The sequence below is a fragment of the Macaca thibetana genome, chromosome 8, assembly GCF_024542745.1.
Source record: "Macaca thibetana thibetana isolate TM-01 chromosome 8, ASM2454274v1, whole genome shotgun sequence".
Taxonomy (NCBI): Eukaryota; Metazoa; Chordata; class Mammalia; order Primates; family Cercopithecidae; genus Macaca; species Macaca thibetana.
In genome coordinates, this window is record NC_065585.1 from 25264732 (window position 1) to 25282694 (window position 17963).

Consider the following 17963-nt stretch of genomic DNA (forward strand, 5'->3'; position numbering starts at 1 on the left):
GATGGTGGGCGCCTGTAGTCCCAGCTACTCTGGAGGCTGAGGCAGGAGAATGGCATGAACCTGGGAGGCAGAGGTTGCAGTAAGCTGAGATCGTGCCACTGCACTCCAGCCTGGGTGACAGAGTGAGACTCCATCTCAAAAAAAAAAAAGAAATCCCCATTATTGTTTAAACAATTCTATATACTGCCCTTTTGAATTAGTACCTAAATGCATACGTCTTTTCCCCCTTCCCATCCTGCTTAGATGGTGAGCTGAAGGCAAAGAGAATAAGCCTTACTTCTTGATATTTTACAGGGCTACTTCCAGAGCTGTATGTATGTATTCTGAGAGGCCTGGATTCAAAACCAATAAACCAAGCCCCCATACTTACCACATATGTGACCGTGGCAAGTTGCTCATATCTTGAAACCAAGATATGAGCATTTTAAAATGGAAATAATAAAATTATTATAAGAATTCAAGGAAATAATGTACATATAAAAGCATAAAATAGGACATGACACATTGCTATTACTATTATTTAACAAATGACTGAATTGTTGCATTTCTTCAAAACTCACATATAGGCCAGGCACGGTGGCTCATGCCTGTAATCCCAGCACTTTGGGAGGCCGAGGTAGGTGGATCATCTGAGGTCAGGAGGTCAAGACCAGCCTGGCCAACATGGTGAAACCCCATCTCTACTAAAAATATAAAAAGTAGCTGGGTGTGGTGGTGGGCACCTGTAATCCCAGCTACTTGGGAGGCTGAGGCAGGAGAATCACTTGAACCTGGTAGGTGGAGGTTGCAGTGAGCCAAGATCGTGCCACTGCACTCCAGCCTGGGTGTCAGAGTGAGACTTTGTCTCAAAAAAAAAAAAAATTCATATAAAAATGGACACCTTGCCAGGTGTGACGGCTCACACCTGTAATCCCAGCACTTTGGGAGATCGAGGTGGGTGGATCACCACTTGAGGTCAGGAGCTCGAGATGAGCCTGGCCAACATGGTGAAACCTTGTCTCTACCCGAAATACAAAAATTAGCTGGGCATGGTGGCCCATGCCTGTAATCCCAGTTACTCAGGAGGCTGAGGCACGAGAATCACTTGAACCCAGGAGGTGGATGTTCCAGTGAGCCAAGATTGCATTACTGCCCTCCAGCCTGGGCAACAGAGTGAGACTCCGTCTAAAAAACAAAACAACAAAAGAGGCACCTTGATCACCCTCCTCTACAATGATTATCATCATCGCTAACTTTTTGTCCCAAATCATCTAAAAGTCATGAGAAGATCTTCATACTGTACTGAGCTACTGCCACAAGCCTGTTAGGTCAGAGGGCAACCCAGAAACTAAAGGGTCAATTCTGGCCTGTTTCCCGCAACGTAGGCTCTTTATCACTCATCCGAGGTTTATCGGTCTTAAGCCCCCTAGCCCTGCAGGAGTTTTTCCTTTCCCTTCTCTACTCCTCTCCTCTTCCCTCTCCTCCCTCCCCTCCCCTTCCTTCCTCCCCTCCCCTCTCCTCTCTTCTCTTTTTCTTTCTGAGATAAGCTCTCGCTCTGTCACCCAGGCTGGAGTGCAGTAGCCCGAACATGGCTCACTGCAGTCTCGACCTCCTGGGCTGAAGTGATCCTCCCACCTTAGCCTCCCGAGTAGCTCAGATCACAGGTGTGCACTAACACACCTAATTTTTAAAACTTCTGTAGAGATGGGGTCTCCCGATGTTGCCCAGGCTGGTCTGAAACTCCTAGGCTCAAGCCATCTTCCCACCTTCCCACCTCAGCCTCCCAAAGTGCTGATATCACAGACGTGAGTCACCGCACCCAGCTTCTGTGGAAGTTTCTAAGACAGTTATCTTCCCTTGTGTTAGAAGCATGACTTCCTTTTTTAAGTGTCCTTCTTTGCCAAGAATGCCTGATAACATCATCAATACTCCCCAACTCCTCCACCCTTAGATTTTGAATGACTTCATTTTAATATTTCTCAGTTTTTATATCTATTGAATTATCAATATATTTATTAAAGTTATTATGTACAAATTTTTAAATAAATTCATTATATGAATAGTGCATGAGACATGAGATTTCCATAATATGTGCTTTTTTGCCCTTTTCCGCCCAGGCATCCTCCCAACTCCCACTCCTATGTGATATAAACCCCTTCAGAAAATTGATTTTGCCTCAGGACAAATACAAATGAACCGATGAATTCTTTTTTTTTTTTTTTTTTTTTTTTTGAGACAGAGTCTCACTCTGTCACCCAGGCTGGAATGCAATGGCACAATCTCTGCTCACTGCAACCTCCACCTCCCAGGTTCAAGCAATTCTTCTGCCTCAGCCTCCCGAGTAGCTGGGATTACAGGCACACGCCACCACACCCGGCTAATTTTTATATTTTTAGTAGAGGTGGGGTTTCACCATATTGGCCAGGCTGCTCTCGAACTCCTGGCCTCAAAAAATCTGCCAGCCTTGGCCTCCCAAAGTGCTGGGATTACAGGCATGAGCCACCGTGCCGGCCTTGGATAAAGAATTCTTGTTTATTAATCAAGATTGTTGATTGTTGACTGTTAATCAAACTAGTGATGAGGCACTGAGAAAAATCCTGCCCAGAATTCAACAGGAAGACAGAGCCCTTTATGCCACTGTTGAGTCAACTTTTGGCTTCAAAATGTACAATCCAATCTTTTCTATAGCTTTTTGACACTTCTGCTAAGTCAGGAGCTAAAAGGAGGGAAGGAGAGGGCTTGATGTATGACAATTCTAATAGTATAGGATCATAATTCTAAGGATGCAGTATAACTTCAGAAGAAACATAGTTACCTACGAGTGTGGCATCATTTGGTTATCCTATTTGGAGGAGTTGTTTCTAGAAGGAGAAAAATATGATGTTGTGTTCTCTTTCTAATAAAACAAATAACATTTTAAATTAATTACTATAGTAAAAAAATAAAAATAACTGAGGCCCAGTACAGTGGTTCAGCTCTGTAATCCCAATATTTTGGGACGCCAAGGTGGGAGGATTACTTGAGCCCAGGATTTGAGAACAGCCTGAGCAATACAGTGAGATGCTGGCTCTACTAAAAATTTAAAAAATTAGCCAGTTGTGGTGGCACACACCTGTAGTCCCAGCTACTCAGAGGCTGAGGTGGGAGGATCACTTGAGTGGGTGAGGTTAAGGCTGCAGTGTGCTGTGATCATGCCCCTGCAGTCCAGCCCGGGTGACAGAGCAAGATCATGGGTCCAAAAAACAAAACAAAGAAAGTAAAAACAAAAACAGCCGCTGTGGCTCACACCTGTAATCCTAGCACTTTGGGGGGCTGAGGCGGGTGGATCACTTGAGGTCAGGTTAGGGGTTGGAGACCAGCCTGGCCAACATGGTGAAACCCCATCTCTACTAAAAATGAAAAAATTAGCTGGGTGTGGTGTTAGATGCCTGCAATCCCAGCTACTTGGTAGACTGAAGCAGGAGAATCATTTGAACCCTGGAGGCGGAGGTTGCAGTGAGCTGAGATTACACCACTGTACTCCGGCCCAGGAGACAGAGTGAGTAAAACTCAGAAAAGAAAAGAAAAGAAAAGAAAAGAAAAGAAAAGAAAAGAAAAGAAAAGAAAAGAAAAGAAAAGAAAAGAAAAGAAAAGAAAAGAAAGGAAAAGGAGAGGAGAGGAGAGGAGAGGAGAGGAGGAGAGGAGGAGAGGAGGAGAGGAGGAGGAGAGGAGGAGGAGAGGAGGAGGAGGAGGAGGAGGAAGAAGAAGAGAGAAGAGAGAAGAGGAATAACTGGTAAAAGCACATAACCATTTCTCCATAGTCTTTAATATAATGTGGTTTTAGGTCATGAATTCCACTTAGTACACACACTTAGTAAAACAGGGCAGGATATATTTTGAGCTGCTCAAGAATAAAAACCTCTTATTTCACTTTGTATCTCTCACAGCAAGTACTGAGATGCCTGATGAATAACAGGCACTGAGTAAATATGAGCTGAGCAAGTGAAGAAATGGTATCATTTGCCAAAAATAAGGTTTGTTTAAAAGAAATCCTCATAAAATTAGCTGAAATATAGTTGTCTATTATAAGTTTAAGGATTACTATCACAGTGTTGACCTCCTGCATCGTAGTTTTACATTTGCAAAGAAATAAAAAATTGTCTTTTCACTGGAGTATTTTCTAATTTGTTACACTATTCTTCTGTTTCTCAAAACAACATATACGAGTGGGTTTTTCCCTTTCTCAAAATAGCAGAAAATTATATTAACCAGCGCAATTTTTCTGGAAGTGGTAGAATAGGGTTGTGTGTGAATCGTGGAATGACTCCTGTATGTGTCTGTGTGTATATGTGTGTGTCTGCGTGTATGTGTGTTTCTCTGTGTGTGTATCTGTGTGTATGTGTGTGCGTCTGTGTGTGTTTCTCTGTGTGTGTACATGTGTGTACATATGTGTGTCTGTGTATGTGTGTGTGTCTGTTTCTCTGTGTGTCTGTGTGTGTACGTGTGTGTGTGCACGTGTGTGTGTGTCTGTGTGTATGTATTGGGGGAGATGCCTCCTTGGCTTGTGTCATTCCCCTCCCCTGGCTACAATCCCACCGACTCAGGAATAGGCATGTGACCTAACCAGCGCAATTAGGGTAAACCTCAGGACTTGTGATTGGAATCCTGAGTGGAAATGCTTCTCTTTCTCCTGGACATTATTATAAGCCATATGAGGCCTGAAATTCCTGTTCTACCACTGGCTGGAAGATGAAGCCAACCAATAAAAAAGCTGGCTCATGAAGGAGCTACAAAAGAGAACCAAAAGAATTGCAGAGAACGAATTAAATTTTAAGGCATTGTATCTCCTGAACTTCCACTTATCGGAGGCAATAAGTTTAAGTTGATTGTCTGTTTCTTGCAGTCAAAAGCATTAAAAAATATTTGGGTAGGGATTTGGATTGCATAGATGTACAATTTCTTTAGTCAATATTCATCAAATGGTATATTTTATTCTATATACATTTTATCTTTGAAAAAAAGAACCAAAAGCAAATAGTGAATACTAGTCAGTACACTGATGGCTGAAGGTTTTAGGAAAAGTGTATTATTGTCTACAATGTACTCTGAAATACTTTCCAAAAAAAGATGAATTAATTGATGGATGGATAGAGGGACAGCTAGATAGATAGTTATGGGATAAAGCAACACAGTGAAATGTTAATTGTGGAATCTTAAGTGGTGGACATGAGTGTTCACTGTAAAATTCTTTAAACTTTTCTGTACATTTGAAACTTTTCATAATACAAAGTTAGAGGAAAAAGCTCTAGCTTACTCCTATTGCTTATACTTGGATGTCCTTAAATATTATGTGATGGCTTCTGGCTCTTCAAGTATGGCAATAGAAAAAAATGTTCCTTATCATGGCGTCAAGGCCTGCTAATCCTCTCTCATGACGATCTAGGCTATGCTCACTGTATAACAGTAGAATTTGTTTCCACTGTTAGAATTTATTTTATTGATGACTGGTTTGTAGAATGTGATCGGCAATGTGAAGGAAAATGAAATCAGAGTCATACATTAGGTAATTCCCTCAAAACCACATCCCTAAACGGTTTTATTATTATCAGTTCCTCAGAACAAAATAGGAAGAGCTTTGGTAAAGTCTTATTTTTCAACCACACTATAACTTAAGATGATTGAGGGGCATTTCACACTTCAATGTACAACACAGTCATATACCACTACAGGGAATAAACCCCACTTTTTGCAGTGAATATATTCTGTGTACGTCACTTTCATATATAGAAAAGTTAAAGAGTAAAAAATAAGTAGCGCTTTAAAAACATTCAGTGAAAAGAGGGTCCAAGGTTACCCCATTCTCCTTTCCTCCTGGGAAATGAGAAAGAAACTAAGAAGCAAAACAATAGTTCTTCAAATCAAGAAATTCAGGCCAGGCAAGGTAGCTCATGCCTGTAATCCAAGACGGATTGATTGCCTGAGCTCAAAAGTTCGAGACCAGCCTGGACAACGTGGTAAAATCTCATCTCTACTAAAATACAAAAAATTAGCTGGGCATGGTGGTGCATGCCTGTAGTCCCAGTTACTCAGGAGGCTGAGGCACGAGAATTGCTTGAACCCTAGAAGCGGAGGAGCTTGAACCCTGGAAGCAGAGGTTGCAGTGAGCTTGAACCCTGGAAGCAGAGGTTGCAATCACGCCACCACACTCCAGCCTGGGCGACAGAGACTCTGTCTCCAAAAAAGAAAAACAAAAAAAGGAATTCCCTCTTTACTACCCTCATTGTATGTGTTTGGAAATAGGACACAAACCTTATTTGTATAAAGAACTTGCATTTTTAGTAGCAAACTAACTCAAGATCCTCGATAGAAATATGTGCTCAATCCTTCAACATGAAAAAAAAAAAAAAAAAAAAAAAAAAAGCCAATCCTCTAAAAGTATTTGTTTTCTTTGCAAATTGCCTTTTCACGTATTGGTTGTTCTTAAACCAGCACATAATTCTTTATTTCTACACTGTTCCCCCTCTACACTATCTTCTTTGCTTTCGGACACCACTCACCACTCACACAGTATTCCTCCAGAATTTCAATATTTGTTAGATGTTAGCCAAACTTCATACATAATAAAATGCAACTGGCCAGGTGCAGTGGCTCATACCTGTAATCTTAGCACTTTGGGAGGCCGAGGCGGGCAGATCATTTGAGGTCAGGAGTTCGAGACCATCCTAGCCAATATGGTGAAACCCCATCTCTACTGAAAATACAGAAATTAGTGAGGTGTGGTGGTGCGCGCCTGTAGTCCCAGCTACTGGGGAGGGTGAGGCAGGGGAATCACTTGAATCTGGGAGCCAGAGGTTGCAGTGAGCCAAGATCGTGCCACTGCTCTCCAGTCTGGGCGACAGAGAAACTTCATCTCACTCTAACTCTAACTTAACTCTCATGAAACTAGGGTGGTATGCAATGAGACAACGGCCATGAAAATGTTCATTTGTTTCTTACACCTTTAGTCAAGGTCAGAGTAGCTACTGAGCGTACTGTGCTAGGACTAGTCCTTCTGAATCCTGCGTGCTCTGCACACAAAGGACAAGGTTCGGTTCTCTATAGCTGTAACAGTTTCACCACTCAAAGGGGAGTTTCATAGAGTTGGATGATCTAAACAAGGCCAAGATATAGATATGTACTGGCCCAAGGCTTGCTCAATAAAGGGAGCTTCTGGGTAAATATCAGAACCCAAAATCTGTAGGTAAAAGTATTGCAGGGAGATAGGAGGACACAAGGATCAAAGCAAACAAACATAAACAAACAGATCTATAACTAGCAGCCTGAGGATTATAGGGGAAAGACTTGAACCTTGAGCCTCCCTCAGCTGCTACCTACCTTCTCTGCAGCTGCCATGGGCTTCCCCAAGCTACAGGCCATGACATTTGTTCCCTTTTGCCACACCCTAGCAACAGCTGTTATCTGAAAAGTGGGAATACTAAAGCATATCATTTTTTTTCTTTTTCTTTTTTTTTTTTTTTTCAGATGGAGTCTCGCTCTGTCACCCAGGCTGGAGTGCAGTGGCGTGATCTTGGCTCACTGCAAGCTCTGCCTCCCGGGTTCATGCCATTCTCCTGCCTCAGTCTCCCAAGTAGCTGGGACTACAGGCATCCACCACCACACCCGGCTAACTTTTTTGTATTTTTAGTAGAGACAGGGTTTCACCATGTTAGCCAGGATGGTCTCCATCTCCGACCTCGTGATCTACCCGCCTCGGCCTCCCAAAGTGCCGGGATTACAGGCGTGAGCTACTGCGTCTGGCCCTAAACCATATCTTGTCTCACACTGCTGGGTGTGTTTTCTCTCCTCACCTCCCCATCCAACCTCACAAATATTTTTAAAGCTACCAAAAAGTGATTCTCCGCAGCCAGCCCTGATGAAAACAGCTCAAGTTGATCCTGAAGGTACCACCTTGCAAGCATGCTGTATGTACCACTAAATCCTCTCCCCTACTCCATCTTCACTATGTCCCCCATGTATCTAATGATACATAGAAAAAATCACTGACATAAACTTCTAAGTTTAGTTAAGGCCAATAATACTAGAACAAGGATCTCAGATTTGGTACCCACTTCTCCTTGGTAGATAATGGAGCATGGAAAAGTATAATTACGGTGTAGAAAGAAGGACTGCTTGTTCTTTCCTTCATCATTTCCTAATCACTAAACTCACAGAAACCAACCATTTAAGAGCCACCAATGAAGGAGAAATGAACTCCTGACTCAAATGAAAACTAGAAAGAACAGGACAGGAAGCTGGTGCTGGTGGCCTCTAATATCAGCACTTTGGGAGGCTGAGGTGGGAGGATTACTGGAATCCAGGAGTTTGAGATCAGCCTGGGCAACATGGCGAGATCCTGTCTCTACAAAAAATACAAAAATTAACCAGGTGTGGTGGTGCATGCCTGAGTCTCAGATACTTGGGAGGTTGAGGTGGAAGCATCACTACAGCCAGGGACCCAGAGGTTGAAGTGAGCCAAGATCATGCCACTGCACCTGGGCGACAAGAGTGAAACCCTGTCTTAAAAAAGAGAGAGAGAGAGAGAGAGAGAGAGAGAGAGATACAGCAATGTATTTTTTTCTAAAATTAAAAAAGAAAGAAATAACAGAACAGGACAGAAGAATGACCTTCCTTCATCTTGCAGTCTCTTTTCTTGAGGTTTATTTAACTTATTTTCAGGTTTATTGATTCCAAAGCTGATGGAAGCCATAACTTGTATCAGCAATGGGCTTTTAGAAAAGTAATTACAAGGCCGAGCACGGTGGCTAATCCCTGTAATCCTAGCATTTTGGGAAGCCAAGGTGGGTAGAACACCTGAGGTCAGGAGTTTGAGACAAGCCTGGCCAACATGGAGAAACCCCATCTCTACTAAAAATAAAAAAATTAGCCAAGCGTGGTGGCGCAGGCCTGTAATCCCAGCTACTCAGGAGGCTGAGGCAGAAGAATCACTTGAACCTGGGAGGCAGAGGTTGCAGTGAGCCAAGATTGTACCACTGCACTCCACCTGGGTGACAGAGTGAGAGCCTGTCTCAAAAATACATAAATTAATTAAAATAGAATAAACACCCTACATGAATTAGGCTCTTGACCATTGACTCCAAATACAGGGACTCTTCACTTCCTAAAGCCTTCTTTTTTAAAAATCTGTATAGGCGGTAATTTCCTGACTCCAGGATCTCTCTCTGCTGTTTAGGAGAAGAAAATTTCAGTCCTAGCTTCTAAGGGGACACCCCCTAAGATATTCCTATACCAACTGTAAAGTTCCTTAGGTTCCTGTTTGAATAAAATTAAGTATTTCTCCTTTTCCTGTTGTGTATGCTCTAAATTTGTTAGCTCAGATTTGATTTATTAGAGCTTGATCTTTGGTTCAATGGCTCATTTTTCCTTTTTTTTGAGACACAGTCTCACTGTGTCTCCCAGGCTGGAGTGCAGTGGTGCCATATCGGCTCACTGCAACCTCTGCCTTCCTGGTTCAAGCGATTATCCTGCCTCAGCCTCCCGAGTAGCTGGGACTGCAAGCACACACTACCATGCCCAGCTAATTTTTGTTGTATTTTTAGCAGAGACGGGATTTCACTATGTTGGCCAGGCTGGTCTGGAACTTCTGACTTCAAGTGATCTGCCCACCTCGGCCTCCCAGAGTGCTAGGATTGCAGGCCTGACCCACCACAGCTGGGCTGATTTTACCTTTTCTCTGAAAACTGCATTAACATTTGCAAAATAAATTCAGGAAAGCAATTCAATATTTATTAAGGACGTTTTTATTAAAAAGACAATATCAAGCCTGTAAGACCCTGAAAGACAGCCTGTTATAGAAAAAAGGCAAAGGTGACAAACAATTTGAAAGAACTGCATTTCCTCCAATTTAGCTAACTAAACTCATAGCCTAGTAAGTTGCTTTTGGGAAGTCAGCCTTAGTGATTGGGTAAGATTGTTGTAATTAGCACATTTCATCTTGGTAGAGGAGCAAAAGTGAAATTAATTATGAATTAATGAAATTAAATGAATTAAAGTGAAATTGATGATTAACGCATTTTCTCTCTATTTAAGCATTCTCTTTATTATACATTCTTAATTCTCTTCCCTACCCTACTCCCATTCTCACAGATGGCAAAATAGAACTGCAATTTATCTTCCTATTAAAATGGTTGCAAATTCTGAATCAGTGGAGTCCAAATTCACTTTTCAAAACCACATGTCAAGAAAGATTGAGTTTAATATTTAGTAGAGAAAGTAACAATCCTAACTTGTCAAAATATAAATACAGGAAAAAATTAGATTTTCCCCAACAGAATGGAAAAGCTATTTGTCTACTTTTTTGTTTACCAAAGTTGTCACACTGCAATGTGATATTCTCATATACATGATTCTGTTTTAAAGTTGTTTTAGTGTTTCATTTTTTTTAACCCTCTAAGTCACTAGTTGGGAACACTATTATAGCTTAAGAGCAGAAGCTCTCAACTCTCCCATAATTTTCTGGCTGAATAATCTACGGCCTGTTGGTTTAAATGATCTTTTCCTCAATTTTTAAATCTATGAAATAAAAGTAATAAAGGAATCTACTATACAGAGTTGCTATAAAGATTAAAGGCATTACTATACATAAAGTGCTTAGAAGAGTCCTTAGCAGGTAATAGGTGCCATGTAAGTGTTATTGTTATTATTATAATTGCTACCATTGCTAGAAAGAGAATAGTGATATTGTTGGATTATTCTATTCTATTCTATTCTATTCTATTCTATTCTATTCTATTCTATTCTATTCTAGACAGAGTCTTGCTCTGTCACCCAGGCTGGAGTACAGTGGTGTGATCTCAGCTCACTGCAACCTCTGCCGTCTGGGTTCAAGCAATTCTCCTGCCTCAGCCTCCCAAGTAGCTGGGACTACAGGCACCTGCCACCTCACCCGGCTAATTTTTGTATTTTTAGTAGAGATGAGGTTTCACCATCTTGCTCAGGCTGGTCTTGAACGCCTGACCTCGTGATCCACCTGCCCCAGTCTACCAAAGTGCTGGGATTACAGGCGTGAGCCACTGCGGAGTGAGATTCCATCCTAGATAAATAAATAAATAAATAAATGTCATTGCATTATATGGCCAATCCTTTTTATTGCTGAATAATATTCCATTATATGGACATATCACATTTCGTTTATCCATTTATCAGTTAATAGGTATTTGAGCTGTTGCCGTTTTTGATCATTTATTTATTTATTTTTGAGATGGAGTTTTGCTCTTGTTGCCCAGGCTGGAGTGCAATGGCACCATCTCAGCTCACTGCAACCTCCGCCTGCCGGGTTCAAGTGACTCTCCTGCCTCAGTCTCCTGAGTAGTTGGGATTACAGGCATGCGCCACCATGCCCAGATAATTTTGTATTTTTAGTAGAGACAGAGTTTCTCCATGTTGGTCAGTCTGGTCTCGAACTCCCGACCTCAAGTGGTCTACCCACCTCGGCCTCCCAAAGTACTGGTTACAGGCATGAGCTCCCATGCATGGCCCCTTGATTATTTATTTATTTGAGACAGAATCTTGCTCTGTTACCCAGGCTGGAGTGTCATGGTGCAATCTCAGCTTACTGCAACCTCTGCCTCCTGGGTTAAAGCGATTCTTGTGCCTCAGCCTCCTGAGTAGATGGGACTACAGGCATGTACCACCATGCCCAGATAATTTTTGTATTTTTAGTAGAGACAGGATTTCTTCATGTTGTCTAGGCTGGTCTGGAACTCCTGACTTCAGGCGATCCACCTACCTCAGCCTCCCAAATTTCTGGGATTAACAGGCGTTAGCCACTGCACCCAGCCCTGTTTTTTATTATTATGAATAATACTGCTATGAACATTTGTGTACAAGTTTTTATGTAGACATGTTTTCTCATTTCTCCTAGGTATATACTTAGAAGCAGAATTTCTAGGTCATATGATAACTCTATGTTTACTATTTGAGGAGCTGCCAAATTTTTTTCCAAAGTGGCTGTACCATTTTATATTCCCACCAAGCAGTATGTAGGGGTTCTAATTTCTCCACATTCTCACAAACACTTGTGACTGTCTTTTCTGTTATACTCATGCTGGGGGCTGTGAAGTAGTGTCGAAATGCATCATTTTTTTTTGAGACGGAGTTTCACTCTTGTTGCCTAGGCTGGAGTGCAATGGCGCGATCTCAGCTCACTGCAACCTCTGCCTCCTGGGTTCAAGCAATTCTCCTGCCTTAGCCTCCCAAGTAGCTGAAATTACAGGCATGTGCCACCACGCCTGGCTAATTTTGTATTTTTAGTAGAGATGGGGTTTCTCCATGTTGGTCAGGCTGGTCTCGAACTCCCGACCTCAGGTGATCTGCCCACCTCAGCCTCCCAAAGTGCTGGGATTACAGGTGTTAAGCCACCATGCCCAGCCCCAAATGCATCTTTAAGATGCAAAACCAGAAAGACATTGGGGGAAGGAAGTAAAATCTTTTATGACAAGGGAAAAATATGAAGAAAATTGAACAAATGGGTCCTGCAGTTAAGCTGAAAAAGGAAGCAAGAGACATTTTTAGGTCTGTTAGTTAATTTCTTGTCCTTATACAACCAACTGCCCTTTAAAGTGACAGGACTGGCCAGGTGCGGTGGCTCACACCTATAATTCCAGCACTTTGGGAGACTAAGGCGGGTGGATCACGAAGTCAAGAAATCGAGACCATTCTGGTCAACACAGTGAAACCCCGTCTCTACTAAAATACAAAAAAAAAAAAAAAAAAAAAAAAAATTAGCTGGGCGTGGTGGTACGCACCTGTAGTCCCAACTACTTGGGAGGCTGAGGCAGGAGAATTGCTTGAACCCGGGAGGCAGAGGTTGCAGTGAGCCAAGATTGCGCCACTGTACTCCAGCCTGGTGACAGAGCAAGACTCCATCTCAAAAAAAAAAAAAAAAAAAAAAAGTGTCAGGATTGGCTGGGTGCAGTGGCTAATGTCTGTAATCTCAGCACTTTGGGAGGGCGAGGCGAGCGGATCACCTGAGGTCGGGAGTTGGAGGCCAACCTGACTAACATGGCGAAACCCAGTCTCTACCATAAATAAATAAATAAATAAATTACAAAATTAACCGCAACCTCTGCCTCCTGGGTTCAAGCGATTCTTGTGTCTCCAGAAAAATAAATTTAAAAAAATACAAAAGAGGACATGTTGGCGCATGCCTGTAATCCCAGCTACTCGGGAGTCTGGGGCAGGAGAATCGCTTGAACCCTGGAGGCGGAGGTTGCAGTGAGCTCAGATCGCGCCATTGCACTCCATCCTGGGCAACAAGAGCGAAACTCCATCTCAAAAAAACAAACAACAAATAAAGTGTCAGGATTGTGGAACCAGCCCCGAATTTCACATCTGGAGGTTACAATAGTCATAACAACACTCTTCTTGCTTTATTGATTTATTTTACAAAGTTTCTTCCCATGTTGTACCCTATTTGATCAATACCACAAATCTAATGTGAGAAGATATTATTATTCCCATTCTGTAGGGAAGGACGCTTAGGACTAGAGAGGTTAAGTGACTTGCTCAAGGGGGCATAGCTACAATTAGAGAAAGAAAAAGAAATTGATAGAACTGGGTCTAGAGGCCAAATTTTTATTTCAAATCCTAGTCCTTGGTTTCCTCTTATCACCTCTACCTCATCTTTGATGACCCAGAAAGTAATGCAAAATGAGAGAAAGCAGAGGGGAACTGAGAGTGTGTGAAGCACTTAGAGGCAAGAGGCCTGGACATTGCAAAGCACTTACAATCCTGCAGTGAGAGGGTAGCTGCAGACAGAAGAACTCTGTGAAAGTGACAATAATGACTGAACTTCCAATCCTCCAATAACTAGGAAACCAGGCATACGACCACTTTAATTCCTAAATTCTGACTATTATATTGCTCTGTACTAACAGAAGTAGATTGAATGCTTACAATATTCATTTAGTTACTATGTGCTAGTTACAGTGCCAAAACGGTTGAGATGAAAAAAAGAGCAATGATTAAAATTTTCCAAAGTAGAATTAAGTGGCTAACATTTACTAAGCCTTTTACATGTAGCATCTCATTTAATCCTCACAGATCTCCTGAAGAAGTGTCATCAGAATAACATTTTGTAGAAGAGGAAACTGAGGCGCAGAAAGGCTAAACGTATTGTCCTAAAGTTACAGAATAAATGGTGGAGGCAGAATAAGAACCCAGGCAGCCTAGTTCTATATCCTGTGCTCTTCACCACCACCCAATCCTTCCTGCCCGATCTTGCTTGGCTGGAAGTCACATGCAGTGATGCAGAGAGACCAATACTACTAATTAATTCCAGGAACTATTTGTTGAATGCTCATTAATACATGAAGCCCAGGGGCAAATTCTCACAACTCCATGAAATACATTCATCTTCATTGTCTTTTTCAAACGCAGAAACAGAGACTCAGAGAAGTGAATTTACTTGTCCAAAGTCACAGAATTCTACCTTAGCTAATATTAACCTGGTGCTTACTACCTATCAGAAACTGTTCTAAGCACTAACTCATCTAATCCTCACAGTAACACTATGAGGTAAATTCCATTATTACCCATCGTTCTTCATTCTTTTTTTTTTTTTTGAGATGGAGGCTCACTCTGTTGTGGCGGCTGGAGTGCAGTGGAGCTATCTTGGCTCACTGCAACCTCTGCCTCCCAGGTTCAAGCAATCCTCTCGCCTCAGCCTCCCAAGTAGCTGGGATTACAAGCGTGCCCCACCACACCCGGCTAATTCTTGTATTTTTTAGTAGAGATGAGGTTTCACCATGTTGGTCAGGCTAGTCTTGAACTCCAGGCCTCAAGGGATCTGCCTGCCTTGGTCTCCCAAAGGGCTAGGATTACGGGCGCACTAACTTGTCCAAGGTCCCACACTAGTAAGCAGCAAAGCCAAGATTCAATCTAGCTTAAAGTCTTCCTTGAAACAACTTAATGCTGACACTTGCCTACATAATGGTGGAGCAGTCATCCAAACCCAGGTCTAACTCCTGTGTGACAAGGATGGCTCTCAAAACTGCTGCAGTGCAGACAGGCTCTAGAAAAGCGGGGAATAACAAGTGCTCTGGGGACTGCGAGGAAGAGGCATTTAAACTGCATCTTGAAGGAAGAAGTACTTGCTGGACAAAAAGAGCCATCATGCAATTTAATGTTTGTAAAATAAATGAAAAATAAGTAACCCTATCCAACGAAAGACTTTTAAAAAGATGGCCCAGTAATGAAGAGCAGAGAAATTAAACTTTCTTTCCCACAGCAGGCTTTAAAGGGACTGAAGCCTGCTATCACTTGCCTGCTACAGCTAGGGCTTCTAAAGCCTCCAAACTCTCCTTACAATTCCCCCATTTTACCTGTCCCCAAACCGGACAAGTCTTACAGGTTAGTTCAGGATCTGCGCCTTACCAACCAAATTGTTTTGCCTGTCCACCCTGTGGTGCCCAAACCGTACACTCTTTTGTCCTCAATACCTTCCTCCACAACTCACTATTCCGTTCTTGATCTTAAAGATGCCTTTTTCACTATTCCTCTGCACCCCTCGTCCCAGCCTCTCTTTGCTTTTACCTGGACTGACCCTGACACCCATCAGTCCCAGCAGCTTACCTGGGCTGTGCTGCCGAAAGTCTTCAGGGACAGCCCTCATTACTTCAGCCAAGCCCTTTCTCATGATTTACTTTCTTTCCACCCCTCTGCTTCTCTCCTTGTACAATATATTGATGACCTTCTACTTTGTAGCCCCTCCTTTGAATCTTCTCAGCAAGACACCCTCCTGCTCCTTCAACATTTATTCTCCAAGGGATATCAGGTCTCTTCTTCCTTACTCTACTCTTTACAACAGGGCTTTACGCAGTCACCCCCGCCTTCTTGGACTGCACTTCACAAACTTACACCATTATCCATTATCTACCCAACTCCTATAAAGCAACCCCTTCCCCATCTCCCTTCGATGACTCCTTTTTAGATTCAGTCTGCCTGCACCCAGGGGATTAAAAAGCTTTCTTGCTCACACAAAGCTTGTTTGGTGGTCCCTTCACACAGACAGGCTTGACAGGTTTCATTAGAAAGTACTCTTGATGAAGGAAATTAATTTTGACCACATATTTTTAAAAATCAACAAAGAATCGATAGGCGCAATTTGCCTTTTGTAACATTAAAAATCAGTTAATTCTGACTTCCAATATTGGTTTCCTTCAGAGACCTTTGCAAGACACTCTTTCAGGTCCTGAAACACAGCCACTGACACACCAAAACGAGCTGGGGAATTCAGGTTAAGAACTAGAAGGAACAGGGGCCCGAGTACAAGTTGTGGCTCAAACGCCGCAGAGCTGGGTTTTCTTTTTCCTAGCAAACTGATTTATGACCACACGAAGGGCAGCTGCAGAACCAGTTAGACTATAAGTACTGTTCCCAAACAGCCCTAGAGGAAGGACCATACAGGGATGGGAATGGCAAGGGGAACTCTGGGGGTCATCGCTTGTTCCCAAGTTCCGTGAGACGCCTCAAGTCCTAATTCTTGCAGCAGCCAGGGTCCCCATGGATCCTGCTGCCCAAAACGTGCGAGCCCGGGGAGTTGGCACAGCCTCAAGGCAGCCCGACAAGGTGCCTCCACGCCCCCTTGCGGACCCAAATGATTGAGGACGATGTGCCAATTAACTGATAGGTGCAGGGTTTCAGAAATGCTCTCTCAGTTTAACCCCACAAAAGTCCTTGAAATGAGGCGTGGTGATCAGCCCTGTTTTACAGATGTAAAACACCGAGGCTCAGGGAAGTGAAGGAAGACTTGTCAGCAAAAAGGAAAACCTAGTGAAGGCCATAGTTGGTCTTGCTCCTTTTAGCAAGGAGTAGAGGGGCTGGGGTCTCCTCGGGACCTCACACCGACCCCTCTTGCTCTCTTGGCGGACTAGGCGCAGGCTGTCAGCCGGGAGGCCTGGCGGCGTCCAGGTACACGGGAAGACGGACAGCGCGGTGGGTGCCAGGGAGTCTGTCGGGCACAGGGCTGCAGCAGCCAGGCTAGGGCGCAGCGCTCACCACCCGCTCGTCGGCTTCTGCCAAGCAGCCCCGCGTGGCGAGTCCTCAGGGACCCGGGCTGCAGCCGCTAAGCGCGGGCGCACCAAGAACCATCCACGCGCCTGCAGCCGTCCGGGCGCCCCACGCGAGTCGCAAGCCACGAGCCAGGGAGCGCGTGCGCGCAGGACTGCAGCGGGCACGCGTTGGCAGTGCCATCGTGAGCTCATCCGCTGTGTCTCTTGCCTTACCGTAGCTGCTCCCCGGTGACCAAGACCTCAGCCATGCGCTCCAGCTCCCTTTGCTGCGCCCCGCCACTCCCGCTGGTACTGCTGTCACTGGCAGCACTGCTAGTGCTGCCGCCCTCCTCCATGGTTGGGGCCGTGCCGCTACCACTGGCTCCGCTGTCCGCCGAGGGTTTGGGTGCTCGGATCAGTCTGCCCTCACAGACGCCTCCCGCGCCATCTTTGTTCGGGGCAACTCCTCTGCTCTGAGCGGATTGGCTGGAGAGGGAATCCCTGTGGGTAGGCAGACGCGCTGGGCTAGTCCGGCCCCAGAAACTTGAGCTTGGGGGCGTGGCTAGAGCCCCTCGTGGTCGGGGGGCGGGGCCGATGGAGCAAAATATAAACATCTGGGCGGGGCGCTGCTTCCGAGCTGTGTGTGCTGCTGGAGGCTGAATTTGGTGAGCTTCTCTTTACCCACAAAGCTCATGCTGTAGAATCCTAGGGACAAGCCTGGAGGTTACTAGTGTGAAGGCGTTGTTATTCTATGTTCCATACCCCAAGTTGCCAAAGAACAAAACATAATTCAACAATCTGGCCAAATAGTCAACAGTGAAGGTTATACATGTCATTGCAGGGCATGGAGAAATTAAACATTCTTCTCTCCCCAACCTCTCTCACCAAAGACGACTTGTTTGTCTTATGTTGTAATCAATAAGGAACGCAGGCCTAGGAATCAGTCGGACCTGGGAT

At 43.9% G+C, this 17963-nt stretch overlaps 1 protein-coding gene across 2 annotated transcripts in view; it reads right to left on the reverse strand.

The window, feature by feature from the left end:
• Nucleotides 1–17546, reverse strand: part of DEPTOR (DEP domain containing MTOR interacting protein) — a 187964-nt gene extending 170418 nt beyond the window's left edge. The window contains exon 1 of one of the 2 annotated variants that reach the window (XR_007728364.1): nt 17241–17504. Coding sequence is in view for 1 of the 2 variants with exons in the window: in XM_050802166.1 (XP_050658123.1) it covers nt 17241–17362 (122 nt within the window). In the remaining variant the exon portion in view is untranslated. Of the gene's footprint in view, nt 1–17240 lie in introns of both variants that reach the window. The other variant, XM_050802166.1, reaches the window with a different exon arrangement.
• Nucleotides 17547–17963: the final 417 nt, after the last annotated feature.